A 20038-nucleotide genomic window follows, 5' to 3' on the forward strand; every position below is an offset into this window, starting at 1 on the left:
AGTGGGATTTGGCTGCATATTTGTGTGTTGATCAATTCAATCTCTGTTCCATGTGGGGTTTTTTAATAATTAACTCCACTTACTGTGGCATTAATTATTAAAAAAATTAAATTTAAAAATTTTAATTTAAATTTATTAAATTATCACATTTAAAATTTATTGAATTTAAATTTATTAAATTCTTACATTTAAATTTTTAACTTTAAGTTTCTTAAATTATTACATTTAAAATTTCATTAAATTTAAAATTATTAAATTTTTTATTTAAAATTTATATAAATTTATTTATTAAATTTAATTTTATTAAACTTAAAAGTTTAATAATTAACTCCACTTATTGTCGAGTTAATTATTAAAGATTTTAATTTTAAATTTAAAAAATTAAATTTAAATTTATTAAATTTAATACATTTATTAAGTTTAAAAATTTATTAAATTGTTACATTTAAAATGGTTTAAATCTAGTTTATTAAATTTATTAAATTTATTTTTATTTAAAATTTATATAAATTTATAAATTTATTTATTTATTTATTTATTAAATTTAATTTTAAAATTTAAAAATTTAATAATTAACTCCACTTATTGTGAGCGGGGGAGCAAAGACCACAGTTCTTGGTGTTGGGGTGAACCCAGCTTTTGGGGTTTTCTGTCCAAAAGTGGTGGAAGTTCTTCCCCTGCAGCCTCCGTGCTCTTGCAGCAGGGAACACACCTGTGGAAGAACTGAAAATCAGGGATTTGTCACCAAAAACCTGCTGGCTTCACTGGCTTCACTGGCCAGGCCTGTTTCACCTTGGGGGGAATAGGAAATCCCATCAGGGATGGTCTGAGCTTGGATCCACCCCTGGGGAGCGGGAAACCACCTCAGGTGTCTCCAGGTGCCACTCCAGGGGCTGAAGCCTTTCCAGCATCATCATCCTCCTCTGGCTGCCTCCTTCAGATCCCCCCTCAGCTCAGATTTCGTTTGGGAGCTCTGGGGGATGAGGAATCTCTGTTCCCGTGGGAATTGTGCCTTTTGGGAGAGGCTGCTGCTGTCCAGACACCATCCTTTACAGTTTTAAATTGTTTTTGTTTGTTTGGAGCCTTCTGTGAGCCCCAGGGATGTGCAAGCATTTCTGAGGGAGAGCACAGCAATCTGCAGCTCTCAGGAGCCTTTTCCTCCTCCTGAGCCAGCTCTGGAACTCCCTCTTGGAGAGGCACGTTCCCATGGAATTCCCTGTTTGCTGCCTGTCCTTGGTCCTCCCCCCTTCCCAAACCAGTCTGGAATCAGGGAAAGGGAGCTTAAACCTCATGGGATGGGATTTTAAACCTCCTGGAATCATGGAATGGGGTCTTGAACCTCATGGGATGTGATCTTAAACCTCATGGGATGGGATCTTAAACCTCATGGAATCATGGAATGGGGTCTTAAACTTCATAAAATAATGGAATGGGATCTTAAACCTCATGGAATGGGATCTTAAACCTCATGGAACCATGGAATGGGGTCTTAAACCTCATGGAATCATAGAATGGGATCTTAAACCTCATGGAACCATGGAATGGGATCTTAAACTTCATAAAATAATGGAATGGGATCTTAAACCTCATGGAATGGGATCTTAAACCTCATGGAATCATGGAATGGGATCTTGAACCTCATGGGATGGGATCTTACACCTCATGGAATGGGATCTTAAACCTCATGGAATCATGGAATGGGGTCTTAAACCTCATGGAATCACAGAATGGGATCTTAAACCTCATAAAATAATGGGATGGGATCTTAAACCTCATGGAACCATGGAATGGGATCTTAAACCTCATAAAATACTGCCATGGGATCTTAAACCTCATAAAATAATGGAATGGGATCTTAAACCTCATGGAACCATGGAATGGGGTCTTAAACCTCATGGAATCATGGAATGGGGTCTTAAACCTCATGGAATCATGGAATGTGATTTTAAACCTCATAAAATAATGGGATGGGATCCTAAACCTCATGGAATGGGATCCTAAACCTCATGGAATGGGATTTTAACCCCAGCCCCAGCACCGCCCCCATCCCAGGCTGCCCCAGCCCCAGCCCAGCCTGGCTGGACATGCCAGGGACCAGGGGCAGGGCCGTGTGCAGGGAGCTGTTCCTGCTCACATCCCGGAGTTCTTTTGGCCCTTTTCAGGTTGATTTTGCTGCTTTTCTCTCAGTTTTCCATCCCTCTCCTGTTTAAATCTGTTGTGTTCCCGCTGGTTTATCCCAGACCTCGTGAGGAGCTTCCCTCACCCTATGGTCTCTGTTCAAGAGGCTGAAAAACCTTTCTTTTCTACCTAAAAAACTGCTTCTTGCTAAAATTTCCCTTTTTTTCATTCCCAAAAATCCGCCTCTTTCTGGAAAAACCTTTTCTCCCTTCCCAAAAAATGCCTCTTGCTGAAAAACCTCCTTTTTTTCCTTCCCAAAATCTTCCTCTTGCTGAAAAATCCCTTTATTTTTTTCCAAAAAAACTTCCTCTTGGTGTAAAACCCCTTTTTTCCTTCCCAAAATCTTCCTTTTGCTGAAAAACTCCTTTTTTCTCCTAAAAATCTTTCTGAAACCTCATTTTTTCCTTCCCAAAGTCTTTTTCTTGCTGGAAAATCCTTTTTTCCTTCCCAAAAAACTTCCTCTTGCAGAAAACCCCTTATTTTTTCCCTCAGGCTCTTTCTGAAACCTCATATTTTTCTTCCCAAAAAATTGCCTCTTGCTGGAAAATCTGCTTTTTTCCTTCCCAAAATCTCCCTCTTGCTGGAAAAATCCCTTTTTTTTTTCCCAAAAAACTGCCTCTTGGTATAAAACCCCTTTTTTCCTTCCCAAAATCTTCCTCTTGTAGAAAACAAAAACCCCTTTTTTATCTTTGAGCTCTTGCTAAAACCTAATTGTTTTCTTAAAAAAAAACCTGCTTCTTGCTAAAAAAACCCTTTTTCTTCCCAAAATCTTCCTCTTGCTGGAAAATCCCTTTTTTTCTTCCCAAAATCTTCCTCTTGCTGGAAAAATCCCTTTTTTTTCCCAAAAAACTGCCTCTTGCAGAAAATCCCTTTTTTTTTTCCTCAAGCTCTTGCTCAAACCTCATCTTTTTCTACCCCAAAAACTGCTTCTTGCTGGAAAATCTCTTTTTTCTTTCCCAAAAAACTGCCTGTTGCTGGAAAAACTCTTTTCCCCTCCCAAAAAATCTTCTTCTTGTTGAAAAACCCCTTTTTTCTCCTCAAGATCTTGCTGAAAGCTCCTTTTTTCCTTCCCAAAGTCTTTTTCTTGCTGGAAAATCCCTTTTTTTCTTCCCAAAGTCTTCCTCTTGTAGAAAACACCCTTTTTTTATCTTCGAGCTCTTGCTGAAACTTCATTTATTTCCTTCCCAAAATCTTCCTCTTGCTGGAAAAATCCCTTTATTTCTTTCCAAAAAGCTGCCTCTTGGTGTAAAGCCTCTTTTTATCTTCCCAAAATCTTCCTCTTGCTGGAAAACCCCATTTTTCTCCTCAAGCTCTTGCTGAAACCTCATTTATTTTTCTTCCCATAGTCTTCCTCTTGCTGGAAAATCCCTTTTTTTGTTCCCAAAATCTTCCTCTTGTAGAAAAACTGGTTTTTTTCTCCTCAAGATCTTGCTGAAACCTCATATTTTTCTTCCCAAAAAATTGCCTCTTGCTGGAAAATCTGCTTTTTTCCTTCCCAAAATCTCCCTCTTGCTGGAAAAATCCCCTTTTTTTTTCCCCAAAAAACTGCCTCTTGGTGTAAAACCCCTTTTTTCCTTCCCAAAATCTTCCTCTTGTAGAAAACCCCTTTTTCATCTTTGAGCTCTTGCTAAAACCTAATTGTTTTCTTAAAAAAACCCCTGCTTCTTGCTAAAAAAACCCTTTTTCTTCCCAAAATCTTCCTCTTGCTGGAAAAAATCCCTTTTTTTCTTCCCAAAATCTTCCTCTTGCAGAAAAACTGGTTTTTTTCTCCTCAAGATCTTGCTGAAACCTCATTTATTTTTCTTCCCATAGTCTTCCTCTTGCTGGAAAATCCCTTTTTGTCTTCCCAAAATTTTCCTCTTGCAGAAAACCCCTTATTTCCCTCAAGATCTTGCTGAAACCTCATATTTTTCTTCCCAAAAAAACTGCCTCTTGCTGGAAAATCTGCTTTTTTCCATCCCAAAATCTCCCTCTTGCTGGAAAAATCCCTTTTTTCCTTCCCAAAATCTTCCTCTTGCTGAAAAACTCCATTTTTCTCCTCGGGCTCTTGCTGAAAATCCCCATTTTTCCCCTAAAAATCTCCTCTTGCTGCAAACAAGGGTTGGGCTGGATCAAATCCCTGGTGGAGCAGAGCTGAGGAAAAGCTGGGGAGCCCCAAGGAAAGTTCTGGAACTCGGGAGAGCTCCCAGGAGGCTGCAGGGAAGGGGTTTTTGCCTTTATTTCCCATTTCTGGTGCCCCAGCCCAGCTTATCTGGGAGAGCCAGGCCTGGGTGAGGCTCCTGCTTATCTCTGCTTGGGGCCCTGCTGATAACAGCTGCCCTGGGAGGGGTGGAAATGGGAATTATCCCTCTCCCGAGCTCTGGAAAATATTTATTAATAATAGAGAATAAGTTACATCTGGAAATCTCTGATTTTTAGAGACTGGGAGCACTGGAAGTGATGGAAATGAGAATTATCCCACTCCTGAGCTCTGGGTAATAATTATAATTAATAGGGAAGGAGTTTCCTGTGGAAATCTCTGATTTTTAGAGACTGGGAGCACTGGGAGTGATGGAAATGAGAATTATCCCACTCCTGAGCTGTGGAAAATAATTATAATTAATAGGGAAGGAGTTTCCTGTGGAAATCTCTGATTTTTAGAGACTGGGAGCACTGGGAGTGATGGAAATTAAAATTATCCCATTCCGAACCCTGCCTGAGCTCTGGAAAATAATTGTAATTAATAAGGAAGAAGTTTCTATGGAAATCTCTGATTTTTAGAGACTGGGAATGATGGAAATGAGAATTCTCCCCTTCCTAACCCTGCCTGAACTCTGGAAAATAATTATAATTAATAGGGAATAAGTTTCCTGTGGAAATCTCTGATTTTTAGAGACTGGGAGCACTGGGAGTGATGGAAATTAAAATTATCCCATTCCTAACCCTGCCTGAGCTCTAGGTAATAGTTATAATTAATAGGGACGAAGTTTCCGGTATAAATCTCTGATTTTAGGTACTGGGAATGGTGGAAATGAGAATTCTCCCCTTCCTAACCCTGCCTGAACTCTGGATAATAATTGTAATTAATAGGGATAAATTTTCTATGGAAATCTCTGATTTTTAGAGACTGGGAATGATGGAAATGAGAATTCTCCCATTCCTAACCCTGCCTGAGCTCTGGAAAATAATTGTAATTAATAAGGAAGAAGTTTCTATGGAAATCTCTGATTTTAGAGACTGGGAATGATGGAAATGAGAATTCTCCCATTCCTAACCCTGCCTGAACTCTGGAAAATAATTGTAATTAACAGGGAGTAAGTTACATCTGGAAATCTCTGATTTTTAGAGACTGGGAATGGTGGAAATGAGAATTCTCCCCTTCCTAACCCTGCCTGAACTCTGGAAAATAATTATAATTAATAGGGAATAAGTTTCCTGTGGAAATCTCTGATTTTTAGAGACTGGGAGCACTGGGAGTGATGGAAATGAGAATTATCCCATTCCTAACCTTGCCTGAGCTCTGGATAATAATTATAATTAATAAGGAAGAAATTTCCTGTGGAAATCTCTGATTTTAGAGCCTGGGAATGATGGAAATGAGAATTCTCCTATTCCTAACCCTGCCTGAACTCTGGAAAATAATTGTAATTAACAGGGAATAAGTTACATCTGGAAATCTCTGATTTTAGAGCCTGGGAATGATGGAAATGAGAATTCTCCCATTCCTAACCCTGCCTGAACTCTGGAAAATAATTATAATTAATAGGGAATAAGTTTCCTGTGGAAATCTCTGATTTTTAGAGACTGGGAGCACTGGGAGTGATGGAAATGAGAATTATCCCATTCCTAACCTTGCCTGAGCTCTGGATAATAATTATAATTAATAGAGAAGAAATTTCCTGTGGAAATCTCTGATTTTTAGAGACTGGGAGTGATGGAAATGAGAATTCTCCCCTTCCTAACCCTGCCTGAGCTCTGGAAAATAATTGTAATTAATAAGGAAGAAATTTCCTGTGGAAATCTCTGATTTTAGAGCCTGGGAATGATGGAAATGAGAATTCTCCCCTTCCTAACCCTGCCTGAGCTCTGGGTAATAATTATAATTAATAGGGAATAAGTTTCCTGTGGAAGTATCTGATTTTTAGAGACTGGGAGCACTGGGAGTGATGGAAATTAAAATTATCCCATTCCTAACCCTGCCTGAGCTCTAGGTAATAATTATAATTAATAGGGACGAAGTTTCCGGTATAAATCTCTGATTTTAGGTACTGGGAATGATGGAAATGAGAATTCTCCCATTCCTAACCCTGCCTGAACTCTGGAAAATAATTGTAATTAATAAGGAAGAAGTTTCTATGGAAATCTCTGATTTTAGAGCCTGGGAATGATGGAAATGAGAATTCTCCTATTCCTAACCCTGCCTGAACTCTGGAAAATAATTATAATTAACAGGGAATAAGTTACATCTGGAAATCTCTGATTTTTAGAGACTGGGAATGGTGGAAATGAGAATTCTCCCATTCCCAACCCTGCCTGAACTCTGGGTAATAATTATAATTAATAGAGAAGAAGTTTCCTGTGGAAATCTCTGATTTTTAGGACTGGGAGTGATGGAATTCCCATTCCTAACCCTGCCTGAGCTCTGGAAAATATTTATAATTAATAGTGAAGAAGTTTCTATGGAAATCTCTGATTTTTAGAGACTGGGAATGATGGAAATGAGAATTCTCCCATTCCCAACCCTGCCTGAGCTCTGGGTAATAATTATAATTAGTAGGGAAGAAGTTTCCTATGGAAATCTCTGTTTGGGATTCTCCTTTCCCTGTTTAGGATTTTTCTTCTCTCCTTTTCCCTGTTTAGAATTCTCCTTTTCCCAGTTTGGGATTCTCCTTTCCCTGTTTAGGATTTTGCTTCTCTTCTTTTCCCTGTTTAGGATTCTCCTTTCCCTGTTTAAAATTCTCCTTTTTCCTGTTGAGGATTTTTCTTCTCTCCTTTCCCTTTTTGGGATTCTCCTTTTCTCCGTTTAGGTTTCTGTTTCTCTCCTTTCCCTGGGATTTAAATTTTCAGGGAAATTCTGCCTTTCCTGCTTTCCCCAGGGGGATTTGGGGAGCACCGGGGGCTCCTTGGAGCTCCCAGGTCACAGAAATTTCTGGGAATTTGGTGTTTTAATCCCTCCCTGCTCCTGCAGATGAATTCCCTTTAATGGCACAAACAGGAGGAAATCCAGTCCAGCCTGGCTTGGGTGCAGGAGCAGCCTGGAATTTATTTACTATTTATTTACTATTTATTTACTATTTATTTACTATTTATTTTAAAATCTGTAGAAAGATTAGGCCAGCACAGGGTTTGTTAATAATCAAATACCACAACTGGAAAACTTACATTCAAAACACCCACATCCTCAATATCTCAACTAAATTCTATATATGCTACATATTTTATAAAAATTCTCTCTATATTTATAAATTATATATATTTATAAATTCTCTCTCTATTTATAAATTATATATTTATATTTTTCTCTATATTTATATTTTTCTCTATATTTATAAATGTATCTATATTTATACATTTTATATCTTTATATTATATTATCTGCATTATTATATTAAAATTCTCTGTATTTATAAACTGTATTTATAAATTCTCTATTTATAAATTATATATATTTATAAATTTTATCTACATTTATAATTTTTCTCTACATTTATAAATTTTATATTTTCATTTCTGTATTATATTATCTGCATTATTATATTAAAAATCTCTCTATAAATTGTATATATTTATAATTTTTCTCTATATTTATAAATCTAGCAATATTTATAATTTTAATATCTTTATTTCTATATTATATTACTTGCATTATTATATTTTCTATATCTTCACACCCAGCTCTCATTTTCCTCCATCTCTGTCCCAGTTCCTGCAGGTGCAGATATTTCTATTTTCCCTTGTATTTCTATTTTCCCTTTTTTCCAAGTGTTTTCCCAAACAAAGCATCTGGTGTGTGCACAGAACATATGGAATATATAAATATATAGATTAAAAAAAATATATATATATGTATAAATATATAGAATGTGTAGAATGAGGCGTTGTGGCAGCTGGTGCAGGAATGCAGCTGGATTTAATTTCTTTTTTTTTTTTTTTGAAATTTCATTGAATTCCAGCCAGGATTTCACAGATTTCTCCTGGCTTGTGCTTCATTTATTGTTGTGGGAATCTCCCACATTTCCCAATTATCCAAGTATTTGGGTGGGAATCTTCCACATTTCCATGTTTCCCAGGTATTGGGGTGGGAATCTTCCACATTCCCAATTATCCAGGTGTTGAGGTGGGAATCTTCCACATTCCCAATTATCCAGGTATTGGGGTGGGAATCTTCCATATTTTCCAGGTATTAGGATGGGAATCTTCCCCATTTCCAGGTTATCCAGGTATTAGAGTGGGAATTTTGCACATTCCCAAGTTATCCAGGCATTAGGATGGCAGTCTTCCAGGTTTCCCAAATTATTGAGGTATTGGGATGGGAATCTTCCACATTCCCAATCATCCAGGTATTGAGGTGGGAATCTTCCATATTTTCCAGGTGTTAGGGTGGCAATCTTCCAGGTTTCCCAAATTATTGAGCTATTGGGGTGGGAATCTTCCACATTCCCCAATTATTGAGATACTGGGGTGAGAATCTCCCACATTCCCAAGGTATTAGGTTGGGATTCTTCCACATTTCCCAATTATCCAGGTATTGGGATGGGAATCTTCCCCATTCCCAAGGTATTAGGATGGGAATCTTCCACATTTCCCAATTATCCAGGTGTTGAGGTGGGAATCTTCCATATTTTCCAGGTGTTAGGGTGGGAATCTTCCCCATTTCCAGGTTACCCAGGTATTAGAGTGGCAATTTTGCACATTCCCAAGTTATCCAGGCATTAGGGTGGCAGTCTTCCAGGTTTCCCAAATTATTGAGATATTGGGGTGGGAATCTCCCACATTTCCCAATTATCGAGGTATTAGGAGGGGAATCTTCCATATTCCCAAGTTATCCAGGAGTTGGGGTGGGAATCTTCCACATTCACAAGTTATCCAGGTATTAGGGTGAGAATCTCCCACATTTGCCAATTATCCAGTTATTGGGGTGGGAATCTTCCATGTTTCCCAGGTATTAGGGTGGGATTCTTCCAGGTTTCCCAAATTATTCAGATATTGGGGTGGGGATCTCCCACATTTCCCAATTATTGAGGTATTGGCGTGGGAATCTTCCCCATTTCCTAATTATCCAGGTATTGGAGTGGGAATCTTCCACATTCCCAAGGTATTAGGGTGGGAATCTTCCCCATTTCCAGGTTATCCAGGTATTGAGGTGGGAATCTTCCAGGTTTCCCAGGTATTAGGATGGGAATCTTCCCCATTTCCAGGTTACCCAGGTATTAGAGTGGCAATTTTGCACATTCCCAAGTTATCCAGGCATTAGGATGGCAGTCTTCCAGGTTTCCCAAATTATTGAGCTATTGGGGTGAGAATCTCCCACATTCCCAATCATCCAGGTATTGAGGTGGGAATCTTCCATATTTTCCAGGTGTTAGGGTGCGAATCTTCCAGGTTTCCCAAATTACTGAGCTATTGGGGTGGGAATCTCCCACGTTCCCCAATTATTGAGATACTGGGGTGGGAATCTCCCACATTCCCAAGGTATTAGGTTGGGAATCTTCCACATTTCCCAATTATCAAGGTATTGGGATGGGAATCTTCCCCATTCCCAAGGTATTAGGGTGGGAATCTTCCATATTTTCCAGGTATTAGGATGGGAATCTTCCCCATTTCCAGGTTAGCCAGGTATTAGAGTGGGAATTTTGCACATTCCCAAGTTATCCAGGCATTAGGATGGCAGTCTTCCAGGTTTCCCAAATTATTGAGGTATTGGGATGGGAATCTTCCACATTCCCAATCATCCAGGTATTGAGGTGGGAATCTTCCATATTTTCCAGGTGTTAGGGTGGCAATCTTCCAGGTTTCCCAAATTATTGAGCTATTGGGGTGGCAATCTTCCACATTCCCCAATTATTGAGATATTGGGGTGAGAATCTCCCACATTCCCAAGGTATTAGGTTGGGATTCTTCCACATTTCCCAATTATCAAGGTATTAGGGTAGAAATCTTCCACATTTCCTAATCATCCAGGTATTGGGATGGGAATCTTCCCCATTCCCAAGGTATTAGGATGGGAATCTTCGACATTTCCCAATTATCCAGGTGTTGAGGTGGGAATCTTCCATATTTTCCAGGTGTTAGGGTGGGAATCTTCCCCATTTCCAGGTTACCCAGGTATTAGAGTGGGAATTTTGCACATTCCCAAGTTATCCAGGCATTAGGGTGGCAGTCTTCCAGGTTTCCCAAATTATTGAGCTATTGGGGTGGGAATCTCCCACATTCCCCGATTATCCGGCTATCAGGGTTGGTTTTTTATTCCCAGTGTGTTCCCCACCCTCTCCACCCTTTATTTGCTTTCCCCCAAGGACCCAGGCAGGATTTGGGGTCGGGATCGGCGCTGGCTCCAGCAAAAATGGATCCATGACCTGATTTAAACCTGTGGGAGCTGCAGAACGTAAATATTTGATGGAACTGCAGCTTCCCTGGGTGAATCTGCTGGAAAATATGGAAGATTTCCACCTCAATACCTCGATAATTGGGAAATGTGGAAGGTTCCTATCCTAATACCTTGGGAATGGGGAAGATTCCCATCCCAATACCTGGATAATTAGGAAATGTGGAAGATTCCCACCCTAATACCTTGATAATTGGGAAATGTGGAAGATTCCCACCCCAATAGCTCAATAATTTGGGAAACTTGGAAGATTCTCACCCTAATACCTCGATAATTGGGAAATGTGGAAGATTCCCAACCTAATACCTTGATAATTGGGAAATGTGGAAGATTCCCACCCTAATACCTTGGGAATGGAGAAGATTCCCATCCCAATACCTGGATAATTGGGAAATGTGGAAGGTTCCCATCCTAATACCTTGGGAATGGAGAAGATTCCCATCCCAATACCTGGATAATTAGGAAATGTGGAAGATTCCCAACCTAATACCTTGATAATTGGGAAATGTGGAAGATTCCCACCCTAATACCTTGGGAATGTGGAAGATTCCCACCCTAATACCTTGGGAATGGGGAAGATTCCCATCCCAATACCTGGATAATTGGGAAATGTGGAAGATTCCCACCCCAATAGCTCAATAATTTGGGAAACTTGGAAGATTCCCACCCTAATACCTGGAAAATTCCCTTGGCAGCGTGGGGGTGTTTGGAGTTCTCCTTTCTCTTGGAGCTTGTTCTGGCTTTGAGTGTTGTCTCAGCTTTGGGTTTGGGTTTGTGCAGAATTCCCCAGTCCAAGCAAGGCTGGAATTCTGTTTGTGTCCCAGTTCCTGGGAAATAAGGAGGGATTTCAGCCCCAGCTGGGCTCCTTTGGGCAGGGGGACACCCCAGTGCCTCCCCTGAAGCGTTACATGAAGCTGGGGGAGCTTGGCAGCATTTAAATGGTTAAATATGGATTTTTTTAGCCTTTTTTTGGCTGCTCTGAAAAGAAAACTTGCAGGTTTTTTGGGTCCTGGAAGGAGATTTCTCCATGGATGGAGTGAATATCCCAGCCCTGGATTTCCTCCCTGCTTTTATCCCTGTCACGAGCAATGGTTGCTGTTGGTTTGAAGGGATTCCTGCAGGATTCAGGGAATTCCCACCTGGGCTGGGGTGGTTGGGATTTTTGGGTTGTGGGATGGGGGCACAACAGGGAAAAGGAGGATTTATGGCAAATGCTCAATTCAAAAGGTGACACAATAGGGAAAAGTGTGGGGGATGTTGTCAGGCTTGAAAGCATTTCCAAATTTATTCTGATTAAATTTTTTTATTCAAAATAAAAAAAAAATTCAAAATAAATTAATTTAATTTTTTATTTCAAAATTTATTTTATTTATTTCACAATTTAATTTGCAACTCAGAACAAAAAAAAAATCCCTCTCAAATGTGGACAAAGCCACACTGAGCTCCCTCCTCCTAAACCTGTTTTTTAGGAGACCAAAGGCACCAACAGGAGAATTAATTGTTGTATTGATGGAAAATTTCAATTATTACCTCTCTGGCTCATAATTGTAGATTAATGTTGTGATAACAAGCTTATAGAAAATTTATTTTGGGAAAAAAATATATTATATATATTAAAAATATTTATATATAATATATATTTTATATTTTTTCTATATATTATATATATAATTAATTGCTGTATTGATGGAAAATTTCAATTATTATCTCCCTGGCTCATAATTGTAGATTAATGTTGTGATAACAAGCTTATAGAAAATCTACATTGGGAAAAATATGTATATATACACATATATTTATACACACGTATCTATATCATATATAGAAAATAGATATAAAAGTTATTTTAAAATCAAATGTTGAGCTAAAATCTGGGCTCCTGGGCAGGAATTTTCAGGATCCAACAAAAGCTTTGTGGTTGCACTGCAGATTTTTCCTGAATTTCCTGCCTCCAGAATTCCCTGGAATTTGGACCCCTGGGTGGGAATGGTGCCTGCTTATTTTAAATTTAAAAATATTTAAAATAACCATTTTAAAGGTTATTTATGGCTGGGATGGCTCTGGGTCCTTGTTCCATAAATTCCAGACTTTTCATGTAAAAAAAAAGAATTTTTGTGGTTTTTTTGCTGATTTCCCTCTGTTTCTCCTTGCAGGATTCATGAATAAAATCTTCCATCCCAACATTGACGAAGCGTGAGTGAATCCTTCCTTCATCTTTGCAGAAAATCCTCCAAAATCTCAAATATTTCCCATCATTTCTTGGCTGTGTGGAGCTTCCCTGGCAGTAAAATTCCCATTTATTTTCTCCTGGGCAGAGTGGGAAGATGGAGGTGGTTAAAGGCCATAAATAGGAATAAATCAGGGTTTATCCCAAACCCTGGGGAAGGGCTGGGGAGGAGTTTTATCAGTTCCCACAGTGTTTTTGCAGTGTTAATTCCATTTTTTCCATGTGTTCCAGGTCAGGAACTGTATGTCTAGATGTAATCAATCAAACTTGGACAGCTCTCTACGGTGAGTTGGGCGTTTTCCTGATGATTTCTGGCATTTTTGGAGGTTTTTTTCCTTTGATTTTGGGTTTTTTTACTGAATTTGAAACTCCTCCCTGAGCCAAGATCTTGAGAAAAATAAGATTTTTTGCAGGTTAGGAGGTGGTGTTGCCTCTGATGCTGCAGAGTGCTTTCCATGGGCTCATTTCTGGTTAAAAATCTGCTTTTTAGGGATAAATCTACTTTTTAGGGATAAACTTTTACCACAGTGCCCCAGGTCAATTTAAAAACCAAATCAATTTAAAATAGAACTTAAAGCTGGAATTGCTAGAAGGAACACAGCTGAGTCTCTATTTAAAAATAGGAATTTCAGATATTCCAGGTTTGCTTTGTGGAAGGAATCCAGGGGAGTGTGGACATCAAATCCTTCAGGTTCTTCCCTGGAAAACTGATTTTAGCTGGAATTCCTGGTTGGAATTCTGGAATTGCCACGTGGTGCAGGGTGAGGATCACAGCATGGATTTGCTGTGGGAGATTGGCTTCTCCACAAAAAGGATAAAAATCAATAATTCCAGTGGTTTTGTGCTCCAAGATTCCAACCCCACCTCACAAAGAAATGGAAAAGGGGGAATGATTCCTTTCCTTTTTGCCTTTAAAAAAGGAATTTTTCAATTCCTTTAAAGCAGAGCTGGCAAAGGGTCTGGGTGAGATAATTCCAGCAGCAGCCAAGGTGGGAGAAACCTGGAATATCCACAAAAAATTCCTGAGCACCTTCAATTCCTGCTCATCCCTGGGGAGGCAGCAGCTCCTCGGTGCTGGGGGTGAAATTCCTGCACAACCAGCTGGATAATAAAATTTATCTCTTGATTCGGGTGTGGGCACCTTCTGCTGGGACATGGGAACCACATTTGGGGGTTTGAGAGAGGTTCCTTTGGGAAAAACTCATTTTCTGGGTGTCCTGTGAGCACAGGGGATTCAGGGCTCTGCTGCCTCAGCCTCAGGAGCCCTCAGGCCTGGGACCCTTTTGGGGTTCAGATCCAGGGAATGCAAACCCAGAGCCCTCCTGCTGCTCCTGGGGTCCTTTTGGGGTTCAGATCCAGGGAATGCAAACCCAGAGCACTCCTGCTGCTCCTGGGATCCCTTTTGGGGTTCAGATCCAGGGAATGCAAACCCAGAGCACTCCTGCTGCTCCTGGGGTCCTTTTGGGGTTCAGATCCAGGGAATGCAAACCCAGAGCACTCCTGCTGCTCCTGGGATCCCTTTTGGGGTTCAGATCCAGGGAATGCAAACCCAGAGCACTCCTGCTGCTCCTGGGATCCCTTTTGGGGTTCAGATCCGGGGAATGCAAACCCAGAGCACTCCTGCTGCTCCTGGGGTCCTTTTGGGGTTCAGATCCGGGGAATGCAAACCCAGAGCACTCCTGCTGCTCCTGGGGTCCTTTTGGGGTTCAGATCCAGGGAATGCAAACCCAGAGCACTCCTGCTGCTCCTGGGGTCCTTTTGGGGTTCAGATCCAGGGAATGCAAACCCAGAGCCCTCCTGCTGCTCCTGGGGTCCTTTTTGGGGTTCAGATCCAGGGAATGCAAACCCAGAGCCCTCCTGCTGCTCCTGGGGTCCTTTTGGGGTTCAGATCCAGGGAATGCAAACCCAGAGCACTCCTGCTGCTCCTGGGATCCCTTTTGGGGTTCAGATCCAGGGAATGCAAACCCAGAGCACTCCTGCTGCTCCTGGGATCCCTTTTGGGGTTCAGATCCGGGGAATGCAAACCCAGAGCACTCCTGCTGCTCCTGGGGTCCTTTTGGGGTTCAGATCCGGGGAATGCAAACCCAGAGCACTCCTGCTGCTCCTGGGGTCCTTTTGGGGTTCAGATCCAGGGAATGCAAACCCAGAGCACTCCTGCTGCTCCTGGGATCCCTTTTGGGGTTCAGATCCAGGGAATGCAAACCCAGAGCACTCCTGCTGCTCCTGGGGTCCTTTTGGGGTTCAGATCCAGGGAATGCAAACCCAGAGCCCTCCTGCTGCTCCTGGGGTCCTTTTGGGGTTCAGATCCAGGGAATTCCCACCCAGAGCACTCCTGCTGCTCCTGGGATCCTTTTGGGGTTCAGATCCAGGGAATGCAAACCCAGAGCACTCCTGCTGCTCCTGGGGTCCTTTTTGGGGTTCAGATCCTTTATCCAGGGCAGGGAATTCCCACCCAGAGCACTCCTGCTGTTTCCTGGGTTCGTTTTTGGGGTTCAGATCCAGGGAATGCAAACCCAGAGCACTCCTGCTCTTTCCTGGGATCCCTTTTGGGGTTCAGACCCAGGGAATGCTCTTTCCTGGGGTCCTTTTTGGGGGGTTCAGATCCAGGGAATTCCCACCCAGAGCCCTCCTGCTGCTCCTGGGATCCTTTTTGGGGTTCAGATCCTTTCTCCAGGTGCTGCTTTGCTCCATCCCAGGAGCTCCTGTCAAACCCGGACACCTCACCCAGAGCTGGAGCTGGAATTGTGTGGCTGCATCCCAGAGCTGGAGGAGCTCTTTGCACAGGGACAGCACCTGGAGATCTCCTTCCCCATTTTTGGGGAATTCTGGGGAAGTTGAGGGCTCTGGGATGGAATTCAGCGGCTCTGTGGTGGCTCAGGGATGGGATCCAGCTTTTTTCCAGGAGCAGGGACAGGGGAGGTGGCCACACTGGTGATGCTCACCCCCAGGATTTCCCTGCCACGAGGGAACAGAGACAGATCAGAGATTTCCAGAACATTCCCACAGGAATCCCCCACACCAGGAGCATTTCCAAGGAGGGATGATGGCTCAGGGCTGGTTCCTGCCCATCCCCAAATCCAGAATGGGGAGTTGGGGGTTCCCCAGAGGGCTTTGTGCACTCGTGGGCAGTTCCCTGCTGTGGATTATTTGGTGACAGATTCCTGCTGGCACTGAGGAGTTCCTGGAGCTCTGCACATCCCCTGAATTGTTTAATTGTTTAATTGTTTAATTTTTAGTGCTGGTTGCTGTTAACCAGATCATGGAAAGCTCTGGAAGAGCTTTGTGCTTCCCAGGGAATGGTTTGGGCTGGAAGCCCCTCAGAGGCTGAGCTCCAGCCCTGCTCCATGGGCAGAGAACTTCCATTTTTAAATAGGATTGGAAGGGGTAAAGAATCCAGGGGAGGGCAAAGCACAGCGCTGTTTGTTGGGGTTTTTCCTAATTTTTCCAGCCAGGATTAAAAATCAGGAAAATTCCATCCCCTTCCTTGCTTAACCCATGGATATCAGCGTGAGGAGTTTGTGAGTTTTATTTTCATTGGCACAGGAGAATTTACACTTCAGGTAAAGGAGCAGAGAATTGTGCCTATTCCTGGGGCAGGAAAAAGGAGAATTTCCATGGAGCTGCTCTTGGCCGGGGCAGTTTGTGTGCATGGAATGGGGCTGGGGGTGAATCCCTGGGAATGAATGCAGGGAGAGGATGTTCCTGCAGTGTCAGGGAAGGGATGTTTCATTCCCAGTCTGTTCCCCACCCTTTATTTGGTTTTCCCCAAAGATCCAGGCAGGATTTAGGGTCGGGATCAGCACCATCCGTGGGTATCAGCATGTGTGTGTAGGGATGAGGAGCTGTGAGGAGCTGCAGCATCAGCTTTGTTTTCATTTTTAATTCCATCAACCTTGATTTTAATTCCATCAACCTTTATTTTCATTTTTGATTTTCCTCCCTTTATTTTCATTTTTAATTCCATCAACCTTTATTTTCATTTTTGGTTTTCCTCCCTTTATTTTCATTTTTAATTCCATTAACCTTTATTTTCATTTTTGATTTTCCTCCCTTTATTTTCATTTTTGGTTTTCCTCCCTTCATTTTCATTTTTGATTTTCCTCCCTTTATTTTCATTTTTGATTTTCCTCCCTTTATTTTCATTTTTAATTCCATGAACCTTTATTTTCATTTTTGATTTTCCTCCCTTTATTTTCATTTTTAATTTCATGAACCTTTATTTTCATTTTTGATTTTCCTCCCTTTATTTTCATTTTTGGTTTTCCTCCCTTTATTTTCATTTTTAATTCCATCAACCTTTACTTTCCTTTTTGATTTTCCTCCCTTTATTTTCCTTTTTGATTTTCCTCCCTTTATTTTCCTTTTTGATTTTCCTCCCCTTATTTCCCCTCATTCCCAGGGTGTTTCCCTAGAGTTTTGCTGCTGCCTGGGTGTTCCAGGGTGGATTTTTGGGGTGGCTCTGTCCTGGGGACGCTGACACCAGGGTTGTGTTTGCCTTGCAGATCTCACCAACATTTTTGAGTCGTTCCTGCCCCAGCTGCTGGCCTATCCCAACCCCATCGATCCTCTCAATGGGGACGCTGCAGCCATGTACCTCCACCGACCAGAAGAGTACAAACAGAAAATTAAAGGTGAGGCCTAATTAGCACCGTTAATTGGGATTCCATCCCGAGGCAACGATGGCTCTTGGCTGCAGGTTCTGAGGGGTTTTTCCCCTTCCATGGGATGATGTGAAGGAGGGAGGGGTGAGGAAACTGGGGAAGCTCAGGAATCCCAGAAGCTGGGATCAGCTCTGCCACATCACCCAGGAGTTAAAATCCTGCTGTGAAGTTCCTGATTTTTGAGGGTAGAACTCTCAAAATTTGATTTAAATATTGAATTATTCAGCCTCCCTTGGCTGATTGCTCTGACAGGATTGTGGGGACTTCCTGCAGATCTGCCCTGCTCAGAATCCCAAAGTCCATTCCCTGCTTTTTTATACCAGGGAAGGGCAAAAAAATTGCATCCAAAACAATAATTTGTCAGATAAAATCTCCAGTGCCAGCACTGAGAGTCCTCTGGGCTTTCATGAAAGCAGCCCAGAACCCAAAAATACCCTTGGAAAAAAGCCAGGAAAACAGATTTCACCAAAGGAGGCTCTGAGGGCATCCTGGGGATGAAGGGAAAACCTGCTCCCTCATTTCCCCCCTGCAGCCAGGTACAGATGATCTGGAAGGAGTTGGGAGTGCCTGGAACATTCCAGAAATCCCAGAGTGCAGCAGCTCCTGCCAGGATTGCGTGACAGGGATGGGATGGAGATAAAAACTCTGCCATCCCCTGTTCCAAAAAATAACCTTGGACGTGTTAAAAGTGCTGCAGAGGATCCTGGCAGCCCTGGGAGTGCAAATCCAATATTTTATTCATTGCTGCTGCTCCTGGTGATTTCATCGCTGGGAGCACAGGGAATGTTCCTGGGGCATGGGGAGGGGCACGGGCACAGAGGTGCCCCAAAATTTGTAATTCCTCCTCTTCTCTGGGAGATTTCTTAGGGAATCTCCCTTGGGAGGGTGAGGAACAGCTGGGGATGTCCAGGCTGAGTTTCTGCTGGAGCTCAGGACATCTCTGGGTCACTTTTCCTACTCCAGATGTCTGGAATTGATAGTCCACGAATCCATCGGCACCGACTTGCATTTTCCTTTTGGTTTTTTTTTTTTTTTTGTCTCTTTTTAAATCTTTCTTTCCTCTGGGTCACTTGTCCCACCCCAGGTGTCTGGAATTGCAGTGGGATCCCTCGGGGTGTGAGCTGAGCTTGTCCTGCTGCTCCAGGCTCTGTGACACAGGAACCCAGAGGGGTTTTCCTGGCAGGAATTGGTGCCATGAGGCTTCCCCTTCCTGAACACCCTTTTAGATATTTTGGGTTTTTTTTTTCCCTTGACTGAAAATCCCAACACAAATCCCATCACAAATCCCAATCAATGTGGCACTCAGCATGGAAACTCCCTGGAAATTTCACTTTTCCTGGGTTAACCTTCCAATAAACCCAGCCCAGGAGCTTTCCTGGATTAATAAAAAGTGGCATTTGAAGCTTGAAGGGCCCAAGTTTCAGCTGAGGCTGGAGGAGGCAGCAGCTTCCAGGTGGGAATGTCCCTGGAGCAGCAGGGAGGAGGAGCTGCTGTCCTCCTGTCCTGCCTGGTGCCTGCAGTGCCTGCAAGCTCCCAGAGCTGCTGCCAGGCAGTTTAGGTGTATATTTGGAATAATATTTGGGATTCAACAACAACTTCTTTGAGATTCCCCTTTTTCCAGAGGGAGATGAGTTCTTGGGAAGCTCTGGGGAGGCACAGCCACCTCTAGGACGTGCCACAGAGCCTTGGAGTGTTTGGGTCAGAAGGGACCTTAAAAAGCATCCCAGTTCCCAGGGAATCGTCACCAGCCCTGGCCTGGGACACTCCTGAGGATGGGGCAGCCACAGCTGCTCTGGGCTGTGGGATCATCTATAATTTATGTACTTGTATCATTTGTCAGTATTAATTTTTGTGATCATTTATCCTATTTCACGATAATTTTTATCATTTTTATTCAGTTCTATTTTACGTTATCAGTTTTACGAGAAGCCATTTACCTTAATTATCAAATATGCCATTTATAATTTATATATTACACGATTTATCAGTATTAGTTTTTGTGATAATTTATGGTCATTTATCCTGTTTCATAATATTTTTATAATTTTATTCACAGTTATATTTTACAACAATTCTATAAGAAATCATTTATCTGATTTATCAAACATGCCATTTATACTTTATATACTTACATGATTTATCAGTATTAATCTTGGTGATAATTTATGGTCATTTATCCTATTTCATAATAATTTTTATAATTTTTATTCACAATCATATTTTATATTATCAATTTTACAAGAAATCATTTATCTGATTTATCAAACATGCCATTTATAACTTATACACTTACATGACTTATCATTATTAATTTTTGTGATAATTTGTGGTCATTTATCCTATTTCGTGATAATTTTTATTCACAATTATATTTTACATTATTGATTC

The 20038-nt window shown here is 41.6% G+C and overlaps 1 protein-coding gene across 1 annotated transcript in view; it reads left to right on the forward strand.

The window, feature by feature from the left end:
• Positions 1-20038, forward strand: part of UBE2H (ubiquitin conjugating enzyme E2 H) — a 58020-nt gene that overhangs the window by 36637 nt on the left and 1345 nt on the right. The window contains exons 4-6 of the mRNA XM_054293679.1: positions 12916-12955; positions 13221-13273; positions 17492-17620. Of these exons, the coding sequence (XP_054149654.1) occupies positions 12916-12955; positions 13221-13273; positions 17492-17620 (222 nt within the window). The remainder of the gene's footprint in view (positions 1-12915; positions 12956-13220; positions 13274-17491; positions 17621-20038) is intronic.

This window comes from Melozone crissalis, unplaced genomic scaffold (assembly GCF_028551555.1).
Source record: "Melozone crissalis strain CALT ecotype California unplaced genomic scaffold, PUWL_Pcris_2 ptg000176l_1, whole genome shotgun sequence".
NCBI classification, from domain to species: domain Eukaryota; kingdom Metazoa; phylum Chordata; class Aves; order Passeriformes; family Passerellidae; genus Melozone; species Melozone crissalis.